At 50.3% G+C, this 18450-nt stretch overlaps 1 protein-coding gene across 8 annotated transcripts in view; it reads right to left on the reverse strand.

Moving 5' to 3' along the window:
* Positions 1 to 1053: 1053 nt before the first annotated feature.
* The window catches only part of BCOR (BCL6 corepressor), a 57804-nt gene continuing 40407 nt past the window's right edge, over positions 1054 to 18450 (reverse strand). For all 8 annotated transcript variants that reach the window (XM_075430658.1, XM_075430700.1, XM_075430684.1 and 5 more), the window contains 6 exons: positions 17990 to 18259; positions 12137 to 12303; positions 4838 to 4983; positions 3617 to 3694; positions 3257 to 3407; positions 1054 to 2119 (listed from right to left, as the gene is read on the reverse strand). In XM_075430658.1, coding sequence (XP_075286773.1) covers positions 1825 to 2119; positions 3257 to 3407; positions 3617 to 3694; positions 4838 to 4983; positions 12137 to 12303; positions 17990 to 18259 — 1107 coding nt within the window. In that variant the 3' untranslated portion in view covers positions 1054 to 1824. The remainder of the gene's footprint in view (positions 2120 to 3256; positions 3408 to 3616; positions 3695 to 4837; positions 4984 to 12136; positions 12304 to 17989; positions 18260 to 18450) is intronic.

The raw sequence follows: 18450 nt of genomic DNA on the forward strand, positions 1-18450 counted from the left end.
GTTCCAATGCCTGACCACTCTTTCAGTAAAGAAATTTTTCCTAATATCTAATCTAAACCTCCCACAGGAGAGGCATCAGCTCCGCACCTTTCCTCCAGGGCACCTTCAGGAACGAGGCGTCTCTCTCCCTTATCCCAGAGTTTCTTCAGCTCCCCCGAGAGCCAAGACTGAAACTTGCAGCACACTCACCATTAGTCAAAACTTCTGAGCTTCACTGCACCATGGACAGAGAAACTTTTTCACAGATGTTTTCCTCAGATGGACCAGGTGCTCTGCTCAAGACCCTTTTGGTGGGTCTCCTGGCCCTCATCGGAGGAGCAGCGCGACTTCAACATCTCAGCTGAAGCGTTTGGCTATCTCACAGGACATACTACTGTTAAAAAAGGCCCCAAAGCAAAACGCAGAGTTTGGGTTCACAGCAAGAGCTTCTTTCCACAAGGGGAAGGGCAGACCCCGACCCCTACGAGAGGGCCTGCCCAAGCCCTGGGAGCCCAGCCTCTTCACATACACGCTCAAGTTCAAGTTAGAAGCTGTGTAAAAGCGACACTCTGTTCACCGTCCCTTTTGATCCCCCAATGGGTGCCCACAGCATTAACGCTCTACATTAAAGTGTTTGCCCTGGTACTATTTTCCACCCCTCTGCAGACACCACTGAAAATAGAATTCACTCGATTCAACTCAAAACGATGACAAAGGAGGGAAAATAATTGAACCTATTCACAACTCCTCAACTAAAATGCGATGCTGAAAGTATTGCGAATGCCGCTTTTAAACCTCTGTCCCACAAAAGGTGCCTGCCCGATGTTTCCATGTATCCTTGAATTTAGAAAGCCGATGCAGATTCTACCTCAGACTTCATCAGCTGCTCGCCGGCACCTTGTGCCAGCTCTGCTCTGGGAATGGCACGCCGAGCATCCTCCCACAAGCATTAATGACCCAGAGCTCATTTCGCAACCAGGCACAGAATTAATGGCAGTCAATTTAGCCTCTTCATTTCTCAACAGTTTTATTGCCTTTAAGAAAATTTTTGTAAAATATAAATACAAAGGCAGAAGATTTACTTACAAAGTTAAAACACAGATCTCAAACATAAACACACAATTCAGAAAATTTAGTTTATGTACAGTTTCAAGCAACTTCAACATATGTTAGTTTCTCAATATTTTACAAGGTACAGAAAAAATAGTTCAAAGTCTTCTTTAAATAAAGAGCATAAAATGTTTAAACATATATAAACAATCCGGTTTGATGTGTGAAAACTAAATTTCACAGCTTTTAAATTAGGATATAAAAGTTCTTACAATTAGTTGATGCGTATGGATATGGTTTCATTTATATTACAAACTACTGAATTATATTCAATAGTGCTTACCTGGCCAAAGCAGGTAATTCTGTAAACAAAAAAACAAAAATAATATCACCAAGTGCCTTACCGAATTCTGTCTCCCAAACAAGCCACACGACTTTGATCACATCACCTAGAAAAAGTATGTTCTGTGTAATCAGTGCTTTGTATGAAACAAAGTCAATGTGTGGGTGTGTTCTTTAAAAAAAAAAAAACAACATGTGTTCCGAGTAATAACAAACTTATCCCAAAGCCTGTGTGCATTTAAAGAAACATTATATAACAATTTTGTAAAAACTGATTGAAGTTAAAAAAAAATTCTTCCAAAATCCATCCAACTGGAATTCAGATCTCTTATATAAAGGAAAAGATATTTTCATATTTAATAGTGTCCTTTCTTTACAGAAACAATTGCATTTGAACACATATACATAAAGAAGTAACTGTATAGAGCGCTGTACATTAAACGGCCTGATGGTTCACCAGAGGATGTCGAAGGGAGGGTCCTCGTGCGGATGCAACCAGTGAAGCGAGGAGCCGAGCAAAGTCTTGAGTTCGCTTGTAAACTCTACCAAGTCCAACAGCTCTTTGCTCTCCGGGTTAAAAGCTTCGAGGTCCGTAGGGCAAGAGAACAACTGGCTGAGGGAAGTCTGTTTGTAAAACTCGGCCTCCGTGATGGTGACAACTTCCAGATTGGGGAAGTTGCAGCGGAAGATGCGAGATGACATTTTTAGCCTCTTCACCACGTCCGAGAGCAAAAGCCAGTTTCGTGGTCTGTGGAAGCGAAGGAGAAACAGGCTCCAATAACCGACATCAAGTCACAGCCTTCTTGACTCTTCACTACATCGCTGTGTGACAAACCCTCCCGCACAAACACCACCCCTCCCCTCCCCCCCCCCCCCAAAAATCAAAGCCATTGCCCAGGGGGTCAAACGTAACAGATGTGCAGGCGCGTACTATTTACTTGTCGTACCGCAGCTTTGGGGAAGGAGGGGGACAGGGCATGCAGGGGCACTGGACCCTACAAACCCAGGGCTGATGGGCACATGCTCATTTAGCTCCCATTTAGCAAGTTAGGAGATGGCCTAGAGTTACAATCCGAAATTTCAGCACCTCTGACTTCCAGAGATGCCAGCACTAAATACAAGTCAACCGAGCGGTTTTTCTCAGATTAAGAACACATTTTTTGAATTCCATCTTTGTACTTGTCCACTTCCGAGAACTTAAGTTATATCCATCACCCAAATAATAAAAACATGCTAAAACCCGCACTCCTGCATGATTAATACTTAAAACTATTTTTCCCACGGCTGTCATCAAAACTGGTGCAAATGACAAACGGTAGCTGTTTATGAAGCTAATTCATATCTTCACTATAACAGATAATAAAATTTTCCAGGTCTTTGTTTGTTATTAAGTATCATAGTATCCTCTCCAAGATGTTTATTTGTTTTACGTCATTCAGGGCTTTAAAGCAGTTTTGCTGCAAAGTCTAGAACAGCAATAACGGTGTCGTTTCACCATCCACAAAAGCGTGTCCACTCAGCAAAACAGAAAAGCCCATGAAATAAAATTATGAATACCTTACAAACACGATATCCAAATTTAAGTGCCAGAAGCACTTGTATTTTGGGATGTTATACCAAGATGACTGCCTGGGATGAGGGAAGGGGTGTTCAGATGTCATTTGTTCAGCTCGGGAGTACGGCACTCAAAACACAGCCCCGACAAGTCAGCCGTTCCCCCTCTCACCTCCTATTAGCTTATTTCTAAAAAGCCCGGCAGTTACGGTATCGCTCTCTCATTTACGTTAGATAAATGCAAACTCCGTTTCCCCACAGACACAAACTGCTGCCATCCCAAGCAGATCGTCACAGCTATTTTTACCCTAAACCCTGTATTTGTTCTTACCCCTGAGAGAGACACACTTGAATGTTGTAACACGGCAAGGGAGGCTCATCCGAAAATTCAAATTCAAACACATCGCTAAAGCCATCTTCGTCTTCGTCACCTGGGCCGGGAGGATTTGCCAGGATGTCAAATCCAGATTCATCTTTTGGATCTAAATAAAATTGAATAAAGGTGCCAAGTCAGCATTGAAGAGATTGTTGCAGGTCTTGCTTTTTCTTCCAATAACGTGATCTGTAAATAAAAGCAGTTTGCTCCCTTCCTAGCTTCCCCTACCCTAAAAACAGAACAGCTCCCACCCCCACGTGCCGCATGTTTTGAAAGTCTCCGCATACAAAGAAATAAAGGGTAACATTTGCTCACCGCACACAGAGCTGCCATAGAAATCCCAGTACAAACCAGGGTCGTCAACACTTCGACCTTGCAGGTCAGTTAAATACTCTGGAGAGGGAAAAACAACAACAAAAACATACTGATGAGAACAAAAAGCTGGCAAGTTTAGCAGACTGTGTGTCATACAGAGTCTCACTATGCACGCTCTGTACCTTCCATCAAATAAAACCCACGCCATATTCCTGATGCGTGTGCTACAAAGAACAGCATATATGCACATCATTCCTGCAAATATTCCTGGAATTTGCTTTTCTCCTGCATTCCTTCTCCCATCACATCAAATAATCACCCAGGGTCTAACAGGGATGGACCCAACCTTAAGCTTCAGTAACTGAGAGCGGCATTTTATTTTTTGAAAAATAGGATACACCACACTTCTTAGCCTGCAGAGTTATTCTGGACACCAACTTGGGAGTGAAACAGTGGCCCCAAAGAAACTGATGGAAAAGGTTTTTCCACACAGATATGTTCAGAAGATGTAATTCTTTTCTACAAACGTAACTCAGGAGATTTGCTAGTGGAGTTGATGAAAAGATACTGGGATTCAAGACACCAAGAAGTCCAAGATACTGGACTTTACTGGAGCCCTGATACACCTATGCACTTTCTATACTTTTAAGCAGGTAAGTGGATGAGTACGTAACTCCTTGACTGTGAACACTGCAAACATTTTCAGAGGTAGGTTATCAGGGAATGCAAGTGTCTTTATCCAAAATTAACAGGGGAAAAAACCTAAAACCATGTTAGAACATGGACAGGTTTAAAGACAGGAGCCTTTAATATAGTTTTACAGCATTTCAGATACAAAATGAGGCAGAACTTGCAAAAAGACAAGCACTAGAAGGATAAAAAGCAAGACCACAGGCAAACATCATTATGTTTAACAAATAGGTATCAATTTGGCAAGTTTCTTCTTTTCATTTCAGGCAGAAAAGTGAAGGCACCGAAACGGCCTGCTGACCTCCCACCTATCAACTCTGAGAGCAACACAACCCTTCTGACTTACTAAGAGTTTCAACTAGAAGGAGCCCCCATGCACGCCTACGGTTTTTGCAGGCAGAGAGGGAGCGACTGCAGCCTACCCTAACGCTCCTCAGCGTGGAGCGATCCCCGCCAGGGACTTTGGGGGGGCCAGGGAACATGCCCCCATTTGCCATGACCAGAAGAGTCCCACACGGCGTGGCCACGCACCTGTGAGGAAGGTCTCCATGAGCTCACTGTGGGTCATTTTCACGATGGTCCTCCCAGAGTAGGTCGCAAGTGTTGGATCAGCACCGTAAGACAGTAACAGGCGGACAATTTCCAAGTGATCGTTTTCGACCGCGTCATGGATTGGTCTAGAGAAATAAAAAAGATCACAGCGTTACACTTTGACTCAACACTATTATGCAAATGTGCCTGATGAGAAACTTCTAACTTCAGATCGAAGTTATTTATAGAAAATAACACTATTAATACAGCTGCCAGTCATCTCATTGTTGGTTTTACTTGCTTATCATCCCCTCCCCTCTTGTCTTTTCACAGTCAAACTGCTCGGGGCAGGTATGTCTGTTACGTCTGTTCACTGCCGTATGTATTTCGAGGGCCAGTAAAATAATTACACCGCTCTAACAGAAAGCAGGCGTTTGCTTGAAGCCTCACAAATATAATTTTGCTGCAAGTCACTCTACCGTTCCAAATCTCTGCCAATTTAACAGCATGCTGTGGAGTCAGGGCTCATTCAGCCTGCCTCTGGGCAAGCACGGAAATCAGCTACCCCAAGCTCCTAAATTATGTACACAGAAATAAGTTATGAAAATTTGCTAGGAATTAAACTTCCGCGCCATACCCTCTTTAAATAGCGCTTGCAAATGTATTTGCAGCACAATTCAACCCTTCTACTCGGAGAACAGAAAAACATGTTATTTTAAGTTTAGTCCACCCAGAAGTTAACGCACTTTACACGGCATGACCAATCTATATAAGCTCAGACATAGATTTTGTGAGCCTACAGAAAGAACATTCATTAACAGACATGCCTGTAATTCCAGGTTTAGAATTCCTTATCGCTAATTATAAATCGCATTAACTTTCGCCTTTAAAATTGATTATATGTAACGGTGAGTTGTCTGGAAGTAGAACTTATTACCCTTCAGATTAATGAAGATGTGTTAAAATGCCATCTTTTCCTTAGAGGGCGACGAGCAGGGAACTGAAAGGGAAGTCACATGCAATGGCCAGCGCTCATGGCAGTTCAACTCAACTCTACACTCCTCCTCCTTCAGGCTGTCAACACTGCTGCCCCCCAACAGGACTTCCAAGCTCTCCAACAGATGTATTAAAAGGCAAGAGGAGTAAGGAAGGACTTTAACTAGGACCACGTGCTCCCTTCCTGGAAAGCTTTCAGAACGACATTACAAGGAGAAGTCGTCTGGAAGCACAGACAAGCAAACCCCTCAGCTCTGTCCACCAATCTGCCAAGCAATGCTTGGCAAACCACTAGGGCTGAAACTCCCTCCTGCAAAGAGGCCACGTCCCACCACTCCTTCTGCCACATGGGGCAATGTCCCCTCTATGTCACCACCGCTTTGGTACGGGCTGGCATCCACGCTGGCTCCGTGGGACGGAGCAGAGGTAGATGAACACAGAAGAGGAAGGCACATCACCGTTTTCCCACCCACTACACAGCGCTGCTGGCGGGAGGGGGACTCTGACCTGTCTCAAACAGAGGTGCGTTCCAGGCGTGTTTACTCCAAGCACTTTCCAGTAGGTTGTGACTTAGGGTGGTTACTGCCGGTCACACGCGAAGCACCCTCGCTTGCCCCCATCTTGCTGGAAAGCTGTACGCAGTTTTGGTTTTGGCATATGCGGGCTACATTGGCAAGAGGAGCTGCACTTGGAGAGTGTGCGGCTCATTCCCTACGGAGAAGGGGCTTATCCCGCGCTGCCCGCCTCCTGCGCACCCCAGGCCACCCACACAGCAAATGAGCAGGTGACCCTCGAGCTGCAGAGCACAGTCCTCGACCCAGCTCGTGCCACCCCTCAGGCCCCCGGCACCAGGGAGCACAACACGTGCACGCCTTCAAAGCCTGACGTGCTGCCCTTTGGAAAGCCGCTTTCAAATCTGCAGACCAGAGAGGTCCGTGAGGATCACTCGCCAAGGGTCAGGACACCCCTTCTCAATTTCTCAGGGAAGTCTCTAACGTAACACCGAAACTATCCGACGCACGCCCTTGAGACAGACGGCGCTGGACAGACAGACAGCATTCCGGGGGTCCCCAGCCAGCCTTGGCCTCCCACCTCTACCTGCGGACCCGGTGCTTGGCGCAGGGACTGCCGCAGCACCCCGTGGCCACGCAGCACCCAGCGCATCCAGGGCCCAGCCGGGGCTAAACACCCCGGGGCGACACAACACAAGAGGTGACGAATAAGAGGGGTGCTGACACGGAGCCTGGAGAAGTATCGGGTGTTTCTGGCTGTCAGCAAGCGTCTGAGGTCGGGTCATGACGCTCCGAGCATCTGTAGCCGGAAAGGTCAGCCTGGCCACAAAGCCTCCTGTCCCCCACTGGGCACGAAGCACCCCCGGCCGAAAGTCTGGCAACAGGCACCGGGCAGCAGATGAGAGTTACGGCTGCCGCCAAATCCTGGGGACGCTGCTTCTCCCCCACTCCCTCCCTTTACTGGAGTCTTTAATTTTGAACTGTTTCCCATTTTATTTCAGAATTAGGATTTTCAGGGGTGGTGCTGGTGGTGGTGTGGGTTTATTGGTTTGTGGTTTTTCTTGTTTGTTTGGATTTTTTTTTAACTGACTTACCTAAGTGGCTTTTGAAGCAGTAATGAATTCAAGATGATCCCTTAACTTATTAAAACCAACATCTAAATCATCGCCCGGTGTCTCAATCGATTTAACAACACCCGGACGAGTTTATTAAAGAGCGTGTGGGCCTTCCTCCGGAAGGAAAAATCACAGCGCATGGGCTGTAACCCCGGGATGGGACCCCCTCTCCCTGCACTACGGACCACCGAGCCTGGCGTGGGGGTGCAGATGGGGCAGGCAGTGGGGCAGCGGCAGCCGGGGCAGCCAGCCCCATCTTTGCCACTCGCCGGAGCACAGGGAGTCTGTCCCAGGCACGAGAGGGGACTGGGTAGAGACAAGGGGAAGGAAAGGCGCAGTAAAACCGCACGGAAGGAGGAAGAACAATAAATAGAAGGAAATGAAGGAAAGAAAGAAAACACCAGCGGGGACGGGGAAAAAAAAAAAAGAGAGATTCCCCACAGATAAGGCAGGGGGAAAAAGGCAATAACCGAGCACTGACAGGCTCTTTTACTGGCTAGCACAGCTTCTTGGCAAGCTTACGAGCGGTACCATGGAAAGGCAGAACTACTCATGTTCGCTTCTCGCACCAGGGCCGGCAGAGGAGGGAGCATTTTTCAGTCTCGGCAGAGCTGAGCCATCCTCTTTGCAGGATGCGAAAGCGACTGCTGGAGTTGGCAACTTTTTCAAGTGGGATAAAAAGATCCCTGGGAGTCCTCTCTTGGGCTGCTTTGCCCATATAATCTTTCCACCCTGGGCATCATGGAAATAAACACTCCCTGTCCCTAATGGTGCAGTTAATGGTAGTACAGCTCGTTTCTAAAACAAACCCTTTGAAAAGCCCCAGAAGGACCCAGGGACATTCGAGAGCTGCAATATCCTACAGGAGACACACATCTCAACCCTCCCTTGTGTACCGTCGAATTCTTCCGACTATTTTTTACTGCTACTAGAGCTAGGAAAACATTTCACTGGGGGGTTTACCATTCCACCACCAAAATTCTCAACTATGTAGACTAGTCAGGGTTTGCTCTCGGCCTTTCAGGCACCACCAAAATTTCCCCCGCTGCGACGAGAGGTCTCGTAACTCGCCGAGCCATGCCGTACCTTGGCGGTTTGTTTTTCTTTCCGCGTACTGTACTACGCGGCGGTGCCCCACGGCAGAGGCAAGGCCCAAGTGCACCGGCTGCCTCTTCTTTAACGCAACGGTAGCTGCTGGAGGGGATCGCTCTGCCAACACCAGCCGAAGCGACGCGGGAGGAGAGCCATCTTGGCGTGGTCCTCCCGGGGAAAACAAATGGAAAAGGCTGAGCTCGCCAGCCGCCAGCGAGAAGGATAAAAAGCAAAACCGGCTGCGGAGAGGGAAGCCAGCGAGGCGACTCCGAAGCCACCGAGAGGCCCCACGAGCAGGCAGGAGATGCCTGTGTTTTCAGCAGGCGGATCTGTCTCCAAAGCCACGCCGGTTCAGCTAGGGCATGGTGCTGTAAGCGGAGGAGCAGAACAAGGAGATGAGGCCAAACACACCATCAACCATCCTCGCTCAGGCACCCGGTCGTCCTCACCCCTTGTCGAGCTACAGCACTTACTGAGGTTCTGTCAGGGAAGGAAAGCGCTCACCTCTTAAGCACCGTCTATTATTATTTATAGGTAAGACGATTAAGAGCCCTTAGTGACTGCGGCACCTCTGAGACGGGTCTTAAAGATCTCTCCCCGCTCCACAATAATCTTTGATTAGCCACTAACTCAGCAGCGGGAGGGCTTGTGTATTGCGGGTCTGCAGGCGCTGCATTTGGAGAGCCGCCATCAGCAGGGGCTTCAAGGGGGAACACACAGGCAGCTCGCTGTACTTAGCCCAGCCAGGCGCCCTGTGGACACGGTGGACAGACGGACACCGTGAGCTGCAGGCGGCAGAGCCCCGGTGCCGAGCTGGGGGTGAAGCGAAGGACGGCTCTAGGTGACCCTGCTTTGGCAGGGGGGTTGGACTAGATGACCCACACAGGTCCCTTCCAACCCCTACCATTCTGATATTCTGTGATTCTGTGACTGCACCGTACCCACGCCCCCCAGATGCCACCACCTCCTCGCCCTGCTGCCACAGTCTGGCCCTTCAGCTGGTTTTTGGCTCCACCAAGGCCTCCCCATCGGATCAGGAACCCGGGGCTGAGAGCGGACCTCCCCTGCTGACCCGCTCCCGGCAGACCGCCTGCGCGGGTGCACAAAAGGCAACACCAAAGCGAGAGGCTCAGGTCTTCGGTTGGCTTTCAGAACTCACACGCGCGCGTGCAAAACCGCCGCACCAACCGGGGCACCGGCAGCACCCTGCAGGCAGGACTCCGAGGGGGGACGCGCGGGCTCCACAGAACTTATTCCTCCGTCCTTCACGCCCACGCGGACGCTCTGCTCAGGCTGGAGCCATGTCCTCGCTCACCAGGGCTTCTCAGAGCACATCCTCCGAGCAGCCAGCCGCAGAGGCGGCAGGCAGCGAGCAGCGCAGACCGACACGGCAGGCAGCCGGGGTCCGTGTGACACCCCGGGCCACCCACGCCAACTGACGCGGCGCGCGCAGTCACGTCGCAGCGCAGGCACTTGCATCACTCCGCTACGCGCATTCACGTTCACCGGCCGAACAGAACTAAACACGTCCACCGTTACTGTCTGGAGACCTGACAGCTTCCAGCACGACCAAAAGCACCTTTGACTAGTGAGCTTGTGAGGTGGCAGAGGGGGCAAGAAGGCATATTCAGTGCAGCTAAAAAAGCAGGGGAGGGGGAGAAGTCTTTGATGGTGTGTTTGTTTGGGGGTGTCTGTTTTTTAAGATTTTATTATCTTTCCAAGGGGTAAATCTGTGTTTGAATTCAACAAGCAACACAGTTGAGGAAGACTGACACTTCTTTCCCCCTAAAAGTCAAAGGAGAAAAACATACTGGGGCTGCAAGAAAGAAATGGGATTTATCCTGTGAACATCACGATTTACTCTACAGAGACAGAGAAATCTGGCCCTACCAAAAGGCAGGGGATAACACCCATCACAAGCTCCTTACCGAAGAAGCTTCTGCTCTCTGTCCTGCCCAACCCAGGGCAGCCAGACCATCTCTCATCTGTGCATCAGATGCGTTTTGGATTCACACTGTCTCATGGGCTGCTTTTCAAACGAAAAATAAGCCTGCCCTCAGAAAAGAAAGGGGACTGCAGGCCGAGTTTCTAACATTACCATCTATGATCAGATCATTATTACGTTAATTTCTAAAATGCATTTTCCCCAAAACAACTTCTCGGGGCACACAAGCCAAGTTTCTTTCTTGAAAATCAGCTCCATCTGTGAACTGAAAACAAAGGTGGGCTCTGAACTGTTAAGACTGGTCAGAAACTTCGTGGGCTTAACTTTCTAGGTAAATTATTCTGGCAAGTGAGACAAAAATGAATTAGGATTCTTTTTCTGGCAACTCGCAGGTGTTGCCCAGGTCACGTATTAAAGCCGGAGACTGCAGAAAACGTGGGGCTGTTTGTCAGCTTAGAGAGCTGGGACTTCTTACAAACAAGTGGGAGATGGAGCAGCAATCTGACAATCCAGCCAGAGTTTCAGAGTTTCTTCACAAACGTTTCCTTTCAGCCATCATGGACCGATAACGACTGACCATCACGAACTTCTAATGGACCATCCTAATCAGCCCTCTCGGGACCTTTTTTCCTGACTCCTCCCTTCCCAAGTTAATAAATAAAGATCTTAAAAACAAAAGAGGCAGACTCTTAGTTATGCTAATTCTACCCCCCTGGCTATTTGGATGGCGACAGTGAATGTGATAAACCATTTAAAGTAACGAGCTGCAGGAGCTTCCAGAACACAAAGCCACCGGTCCCCAAAATGCAGAGACTGGATAATGATCTGCATATGCCGAGGAAAAGTTACCCCAAGGTCAGCCCCGCAGAGGTGGTCAAAGAGGTACTTGAGGAGACGCACAAGAAGCTTAAAAAAGATGCAGGGTGGCATTTCTAGCTCCACAAAGCAGAAAAAAAAAAAGAAAAAAAAAGCAAAGCTCACTATCTATTCTGCGAGCACAGGAGGTAAGCACCCCTACTATTCTGTGAAGGAAACGAAAAAAAAGCCTAACTCGGGATTAAAAAAAAAAAAATCCGAAATATCAAATGAGCAGACAGAGCTTAGCAGTTCAGCAAAACAACATTTTTACAAAGCACAGATAGGGCTCGCACACCCAACCGCCGCAAAAGCCTGAAGTGCTCTTAAAAGCAGCCCCACTAACAAGGCAAAGCCCACCCCTCTGGCACAACTCCGAAGGATCCGGAGCGCCTACGAGCAGGGCCGCAGCTCAAGAATCACCCCTTCCCGCACCGCAGCTGGGAATTTCACAAACTCTTTAAAAAGCAAAACAAACGTATTAAAATTCCCAGAGAAAAAAAAAAAAATCACGCCGCGCTCGAGTCGCAACAGGAGCGTGCCCCCCACCGCTCTCCTGACCGGAGAGAAGTTGACTGAGTCCTACACGCTCCTGCTCAAGGACCAGCAACAAGGAGGCCACCGCGCGTCCCCCACTTTGGGGGTCCCATGCGGGACGGGAGCGGGGACAAGGAGAGAACAGAGAAGCAGAAAGGGAAGGGGTGCTTTCTCCCACCGTTGTGGCTGAAGAAGCCACCTCCCGTTGGCGGCGACGGCCCGACGCGGGGCCGGGGGTGCTGCTAACCTGGTTCCATCCTGAGCGCTGCAGTTGACGTCAGCCCCGTACTCGAGGAGATGCCGCACGATGCTCAGCCAGCCCCTGGCACAGGCCTCGTGCAGGGCGCAGTAACCCGCGTTGTCACGATGATTCACATCACACACCTTGTTTTCCAAACAATACAGAACCACTTCCTGGAAATGGGAGGAAAAACAGATACACCGGGTTATTTCTTGCTGCGGAGATGCACAGATTTATCTTCCCAAAATAAAAAGGGGGGGGGGGGGGGGAAAGGGCAAAACACAAAACCCCTACAATTTGCCTAAGTTACCCTCTTTGAGACAGGTCAGTCAAAAGTAAAATAAAGGGGGAAGCCATTGCAAGTCGTGTTTCTTCAGGAGACATTGCAGAGACCACAACTTCCCAGGAGCAAAGTAGCCTGAGCAAAGCAGCACCGAGCGCCCCAGGTCCCCGCGGGGACCTTCCTGCAGCCCCCAACGTCAGGAATCCTCGCAGAGGGGAACGTGAAAATTTCGCAGACAAAACTCCCAGCTTTTCACTTGTTAAAACTTCCACGCGTAAAAGCTAGCAGGGAGGTTTTTACTCTTACATCTGCACTTTTTAGCAGAAAATTCTGCAAGCACAACAGCAGCACAGCTAACGTCAGTTTGATTTTAAAAAGAAAAAGCACATGACCCGAAACAAAACACATTTAAGACACACAAAGGACGCTTTGCTATCAGCAAACAAAAAAAAAAAAAGCCCGGTTCCATCAAGATCAGGGAAATCCCATTTTCACCCACCACGGTTTTCTGCATGCAGAACCAAAGCCAGGCGCCAGGTTCCAATAACGAGCCCCGCGCCGTGGGAAGCCATGTGAATTCAACACCATTCATCTTGCGGTCAAATACACCACGGTCAAGAGCCTGGCCCAGACTCGGCTCTGTGCTGCCGTGCGGCCTTGAAACAATGACTGCCCCATCACTCAACCAAAAATTTCGGACGGTGCCAGCCTTCCTCCATTCGTGTCAGAGGCAAATTAAAAAAATACCCCCCCCCCCCAATTTCTAAGCGACGCTGTACGTATAAAATAGCCCCCACGCTGCCAGATTAGCGGCAAGCCATTAATTTCGCATTTGATCCTCTCGAAGGCTGAGCACACCCTCGCCAAGCCAGATACGGTGCGGAGCGGGCGAGTGTTTGCTTCGTCAGAACAAGAGAATAAAACAACCACCGGGTGCGATGCATTTATTCTCCCCGTTTCAAAATCTACCGGAAAGCCTGCAATAATGTGTGCTCTGGGTACACCCGACCCGAGAGCTGGTATCCAGGATACAGCATGAAGCTGCTCTTTTAGCAGGCCTTCACGAACCAGGCTAAAGCGGGCAGCTAACAAGCTGCCCATCCCAGGCTCCGGAGCATCCCCATCACCTGCCGCCGAGACGGAGCGGTCCACCACCTACACCTGATGTACGCACCGGTTGAACCTGGGATCCCCACAGTTCCGCCTCTCGCCGAACAGGGTCTCTGAATGTTCCTGCTAAAGGACAAAAATCCGTCCAGAACGGATGCTCTCTACCCTGCATTCGCTCAAGCCCCTAAGAAAGGGCTACGCAAAATTATAGCCCGGAGGTACGAATTTTCCTTCAAAACCAGACCACCCTGCCGGGCAAATTAGCAGATGGATATAGGTAGCAGAAGCAGCTGCCGTATTTGGCTCCACTTTTAGCATGCAGTTACCATTTAAAATAGACTCTGCAACTCAAAATAAAAGACCTTTCATCTATTTTTGTAAAAAGGAAAGGCTCGTCCTAGGGCGGAATACCACTACTGGACGAAAAGGCTAATTTTGTCGGGCAATTCAGTGTTAAGAGGCTATAAGAAGAATGTCATTAACCACAAAATGTAACCATAAAGACCATAAAACTCTACATTGTTAATTAATTAAATGCCTCATTAACTTTTTTTAACATGATTTATTCAATTTACAAAAAAATTAGCCATCGCTGATGAATACAGGAACATGTGGTGCCACAAACACACTTTTGGTTTCACAAGCATCTCTCGTTAACGTTAGAGGAAGGCTGTCAAAGTGCCACGGGGCAATTTAGTGTCTGTTCAGGTGCTCTATTTAAACCAGCAATCTGCAAATCACTCGCAGTCAATCCAAAGAGTCAAGCTAGCACGTCACTAGCCAAGATACGTGCCACTGCCGCTTCTGCTGCCTGCTGCTTGTTAGCCAAATTGCAAACAGCGACGTTCGAAGGGTGCGTGCAAATAGGCATGCTCCGTCCTCGTCTACAAAGCACTGCCCTTCGCTTCAGCCTCTCCCAGCCGTGCTCTGCTGCAGCTCCAGCCCCTTTGCCAAGGGAAGGGGTCAGCACCAGCACCCCCCTGCGCACCCTCCATGCTCTGGGCAAACACGCTGCCGCCAAGAAGCGCTGTTCCCCTCCGCCCAACCTCGAAACGTGGCCCTTGGGCGAGGAGGCACGGTAAGCTGAGCTGTGCCAAAGCCCAGCGATGCTCGTCCCCTGGCAGGGTGCGGGAGCGCCAAGGGAGCCGCACAAGGGCAGGACGATGCTCAGGAGCTCCCGCTCCTGCGGCAGTGCCAATGAGGACCCAGGGCTGGACCCTTGTGTGAGGCATCCCCAGGGCAAACCCTCTCCCCCTGTCTTCATGAGAGTTTAAACCCCCTAGAAACAGCCACCAGCTTTCCCCCAGCCCTACCACGCACCACATTCCTCTAATTTCACTGCCTTCCCAGGCAGGATTTAATCCCAAATTCACCAGAGAACTTTCCAAGTCCAGACACACACCAAAAAGCAACAAGCAGCACAAAGACAGCCAGTGTTTCCTCTCCCATCAAATTCATTACGCAAGCCTTTTGTAATTTTTTTCCCCAAAAAGACTTTACGCTCCCTATAATTCCCCCTTCACAAAAAGTAAATTACAGTTTTAAGACTGCTATTATCTCGAGTCATTTGTTTCACATAGGGAAAACAGAATGGATTCGAGAGAGCCCATATGCTGGGATGGGTTGCTAACACCCTGATGAAGCAAGCCCTGGCGCAGAAGCCTAGCGAAGAAGAGGCAAAGCTTCCCACCAGCTTCGGCGGGGTTTTGCTCAGACCACACGCATTTCCAGAGATGGAGACCGTTTGCCGCACTGTCTTTAAGTAGCCTTGTTGGCTGCGGCCTTGCCATTTATCTGACTAGACACAAGCCGCATTTGTCCTTCGACATTTCACTCTCACGTCAGCTTTTACTCGCAAAATCGCAACCGTGCGTATGTCCTCCTCCCAACAACTATCTGGGGCCCACCTGTACTGAGAGTGGGTCAGGGGCACCTGAGCTAGCAGCATTTGGGCTCCCCGTGGGTCCACCAGCGATATATACAGCTCGCCAGCACCTCTGCTTGCCAGCTCTGCCTCTGGGTTTGCGGTGGGACCTCTGCACGGCCGCAGGGCATCCCTGCTGCACAGGCAGGCAGGCAGCCAAGGGCAGGCACGAGGCTCACCCGGCCACACAGCATCCCTGGCCACACAGCATACCCCTGACCACACAGCATCCCTCGCCACGCAGCATATCCCTGGCCACAGAGCATACCCCTGGCCACACAGCATCCCTGCCACCGTCAGGGCTCGGCACTGCCCCTGGGTGCCAGCCACCTCCAGCTCCGAGTCCCACACCAGCACCCAGCATCCCTTTGCACACCACGGTCCCAGTGGCACAGACTCCTTCACCTCCTCTGCCGTCGGGCTGGCGAGGGGCCACGGGGCTGCCCGCTGCCACCGCAGCAGCTGTGAGAAGTCCCCCTGCGCCTGCGAGCATCCAGCATCAGCCCCCGGCCATCACACTGCAGCCTCCGAAGGCTGCTGCCTCGCTAACGGGGATGGCAGAAAGACCTGTGCAGCCACCAGAGCAGCAAATTACTTTGACCCACAGAGATACTATTTTTATTTCTTCAGAGCCACTCTAATTTTTAAATTGACCACTCTAAATTTTTCAGGAGACAGAGGAAATTCAGCTTTCTACTAACTGCGATAGTCTGGTCACTAGCAAGCAAAGCAGCACAGCTAGGGAGCTTCCACGGCCCACCAAACTACCACAGCTCACCACAGGCCAAATGAAGCCCCCACACGGTGGTGCAGCCTCCCACTGCGCCTGTCCTTGAAAGACGAAGACGATGCCGGATCCCGGCGGCAGCTCTGGCACACGGACTGGGCTCTCCCCTCCCCCACTGTCCTGCACACCCGCTGCGGCGCTGTCAGTGCCGGCCGAACGATGAAGTCAAACAATCGGAATATTTAAGCCTATTAAAAACGTGGTGTTTGCTTGAACGTTTGGGTGAGTTCAAGTCAGAAAATCCCTGATCAGCTGATGATGGGAAGACAAGGTTACCCCAGGGCTGTGACCATGGTGAGCACGGGCATCCTCAGCTTTCTGCAGCCAGCCCGGTCACGGCCAACGCTGCAGACAGCTCCTGCCATCAGCAGAGCGCAGAGAGCCCTCGGCCCCTGCTTGAGCAAGACCTCAGCCCATCGCTCAGTTTCAGAGCCGCTCCCATTGCGTGCACACCAGGCGCAGAACGCACAGTCCACAAGCATCCCACGGCAGGCTGCTAGGCGCGAGCGGCACTCGCCCCGACAGACACTGCGCAGGAAGAAAACACACACAGCGACAGCTTGGAGCACATGCTACAACGCCTTTTGATTTTGGATCCATAGGAAATTTTAGGTCCGTAGGAAATTAAATCATTTAAATTACGGAGATTACCATAGCAACGTTGTAACAACCACTTCTCCTCCTCCTACTTAGAGCTGAAGTGCCCTGGGTTAGGAGAAGCCTTTGTCTAGGGTAAACAAAACCTCTCCAACAAACCCTGCCTTCCAGAGCTGGAGAAGGCCTCTCTCCACCCGAAGCTCTCCAGCTGTACAACGGGCATTCTGAGGTTCCAACAAATCCCTGAGGCTGGGCAGGACCCCCTGCACCGAGGCTGATGCCACTCTCCAGCGCGGGGCTCAAGGCCGGCTCCAAGGTCCAAGCGGTCCTCTCACCACCAAGGCAAACCTTCCTCATCACCACAGCAAACCGTTCTCATCACCAAGGCGAACCCTGCAGCCGCGTCGAAGGCAGCTATCGCTCTCTGCGATGAAACACCTCTTTGCAAAGATCTGAAGTTGAGCAACAATGACACTCATACCTATACGCCCGTATTTCCCCAATAAAAGCGTGCTTCAAAACAGCAGAGCTAGGGGATTCATCAGTTCCTGATTTTTGGAGCAACAGGGGGGCTGTTTCATTAGACAACATTGTTCCAGCTACGCCGAGCAGCCCCAGACTCCGAGCATAAAGCATGCAGAGTGCTCCTACGACGCATCTGATCACGCACGAGGACACTCCAAGTGCTACATCCTGTGTCACACACCAGATACTCCTCGGAGGAAAGAACCAAATAAGCCCCTTCTCCTAAACTACACGCTCTTCACAAACAACAAAGGCAAAAAATCATACGTCTCATTAAAGATCACCATAAAGACTACTTCAAAAAAAAACCCAAACCAACATTCACTCTGTTTGCAGATGGTTTATATTTAAACGGAAGCGCGGGTTACCAATAAAACTTCACCCTCTGTTCGTTCACGCAGGATGCTGCTGACCCTGCATCCCCGCCAGCCGACCCAACAACGGTGGGGACCCATTCCGGCAGCGACCTGCCCCCAGACCCCGCGCGCCGGGGAAGAAAACGCGGCTGAGGGGTCTGCAAATTTCAACGACCCAGCTCAAAGCCGCCGCTTCGCCAAGATTTCCATCTCTACTACTGCAAAGAGGGTTTCCACTTCCAAAATCACAAAGCCCAGGGGGCTGAGGGACCCTTACCTCGTAGCCCAGGCGTGCCGCCCGCTGCAGCAGCGTTTCCCCCGCGTTCTTGTTGACAATCAGCCGCCGCGCTTCGGGCGGCATGGGCCGGCTCGGGGTGCTGTCCTGGGGGGGGCTCGCGATCGGCAGCTGCGGGGGCTGCGAGACGGGGAGTAACGAGGGAGTCTGCTGCAGGCGATCGTACACCTTCTGCTCGTACGACTTGGCTGGCGAGGAGTCGCAGTCCGAAGTAGGCTCTGGTCGCTTCCTGACCTTCCTCGTTACCGTGACCTGTGAAAACCATTATTGTGGGGGGTTTTTTTATCCTCGTTTTTACAATACAGCGATGGGATCGTATTTTGCCAGCAAAGAATGACACTTTTCTACTCCTATTTAATTTTTTAAAAAAGACGTGCTACAGTTTTTAAATGCAAGATGCCTCAGCCCCTGCAATAGTGCCTTTAACTCAGGTTACAGAAAGC

Source organism: Opisthocomus hoazin, chromosome 1 (genome assembly GCF_030867145.1).
Source record: "Opisthocomus hoazin isolate bOpiHoa1 chromosome 1, bOpiHoa1.hap1, whole genome shotgun sequence".
In the NCBI taxonomy this organism is placed as follows: Eukaryota; Metazoa; Chordata; class Aves; order Opisthocomiformes; family Opisthocomidae; genus Opisthocomus; species Opisthocomus hoazin.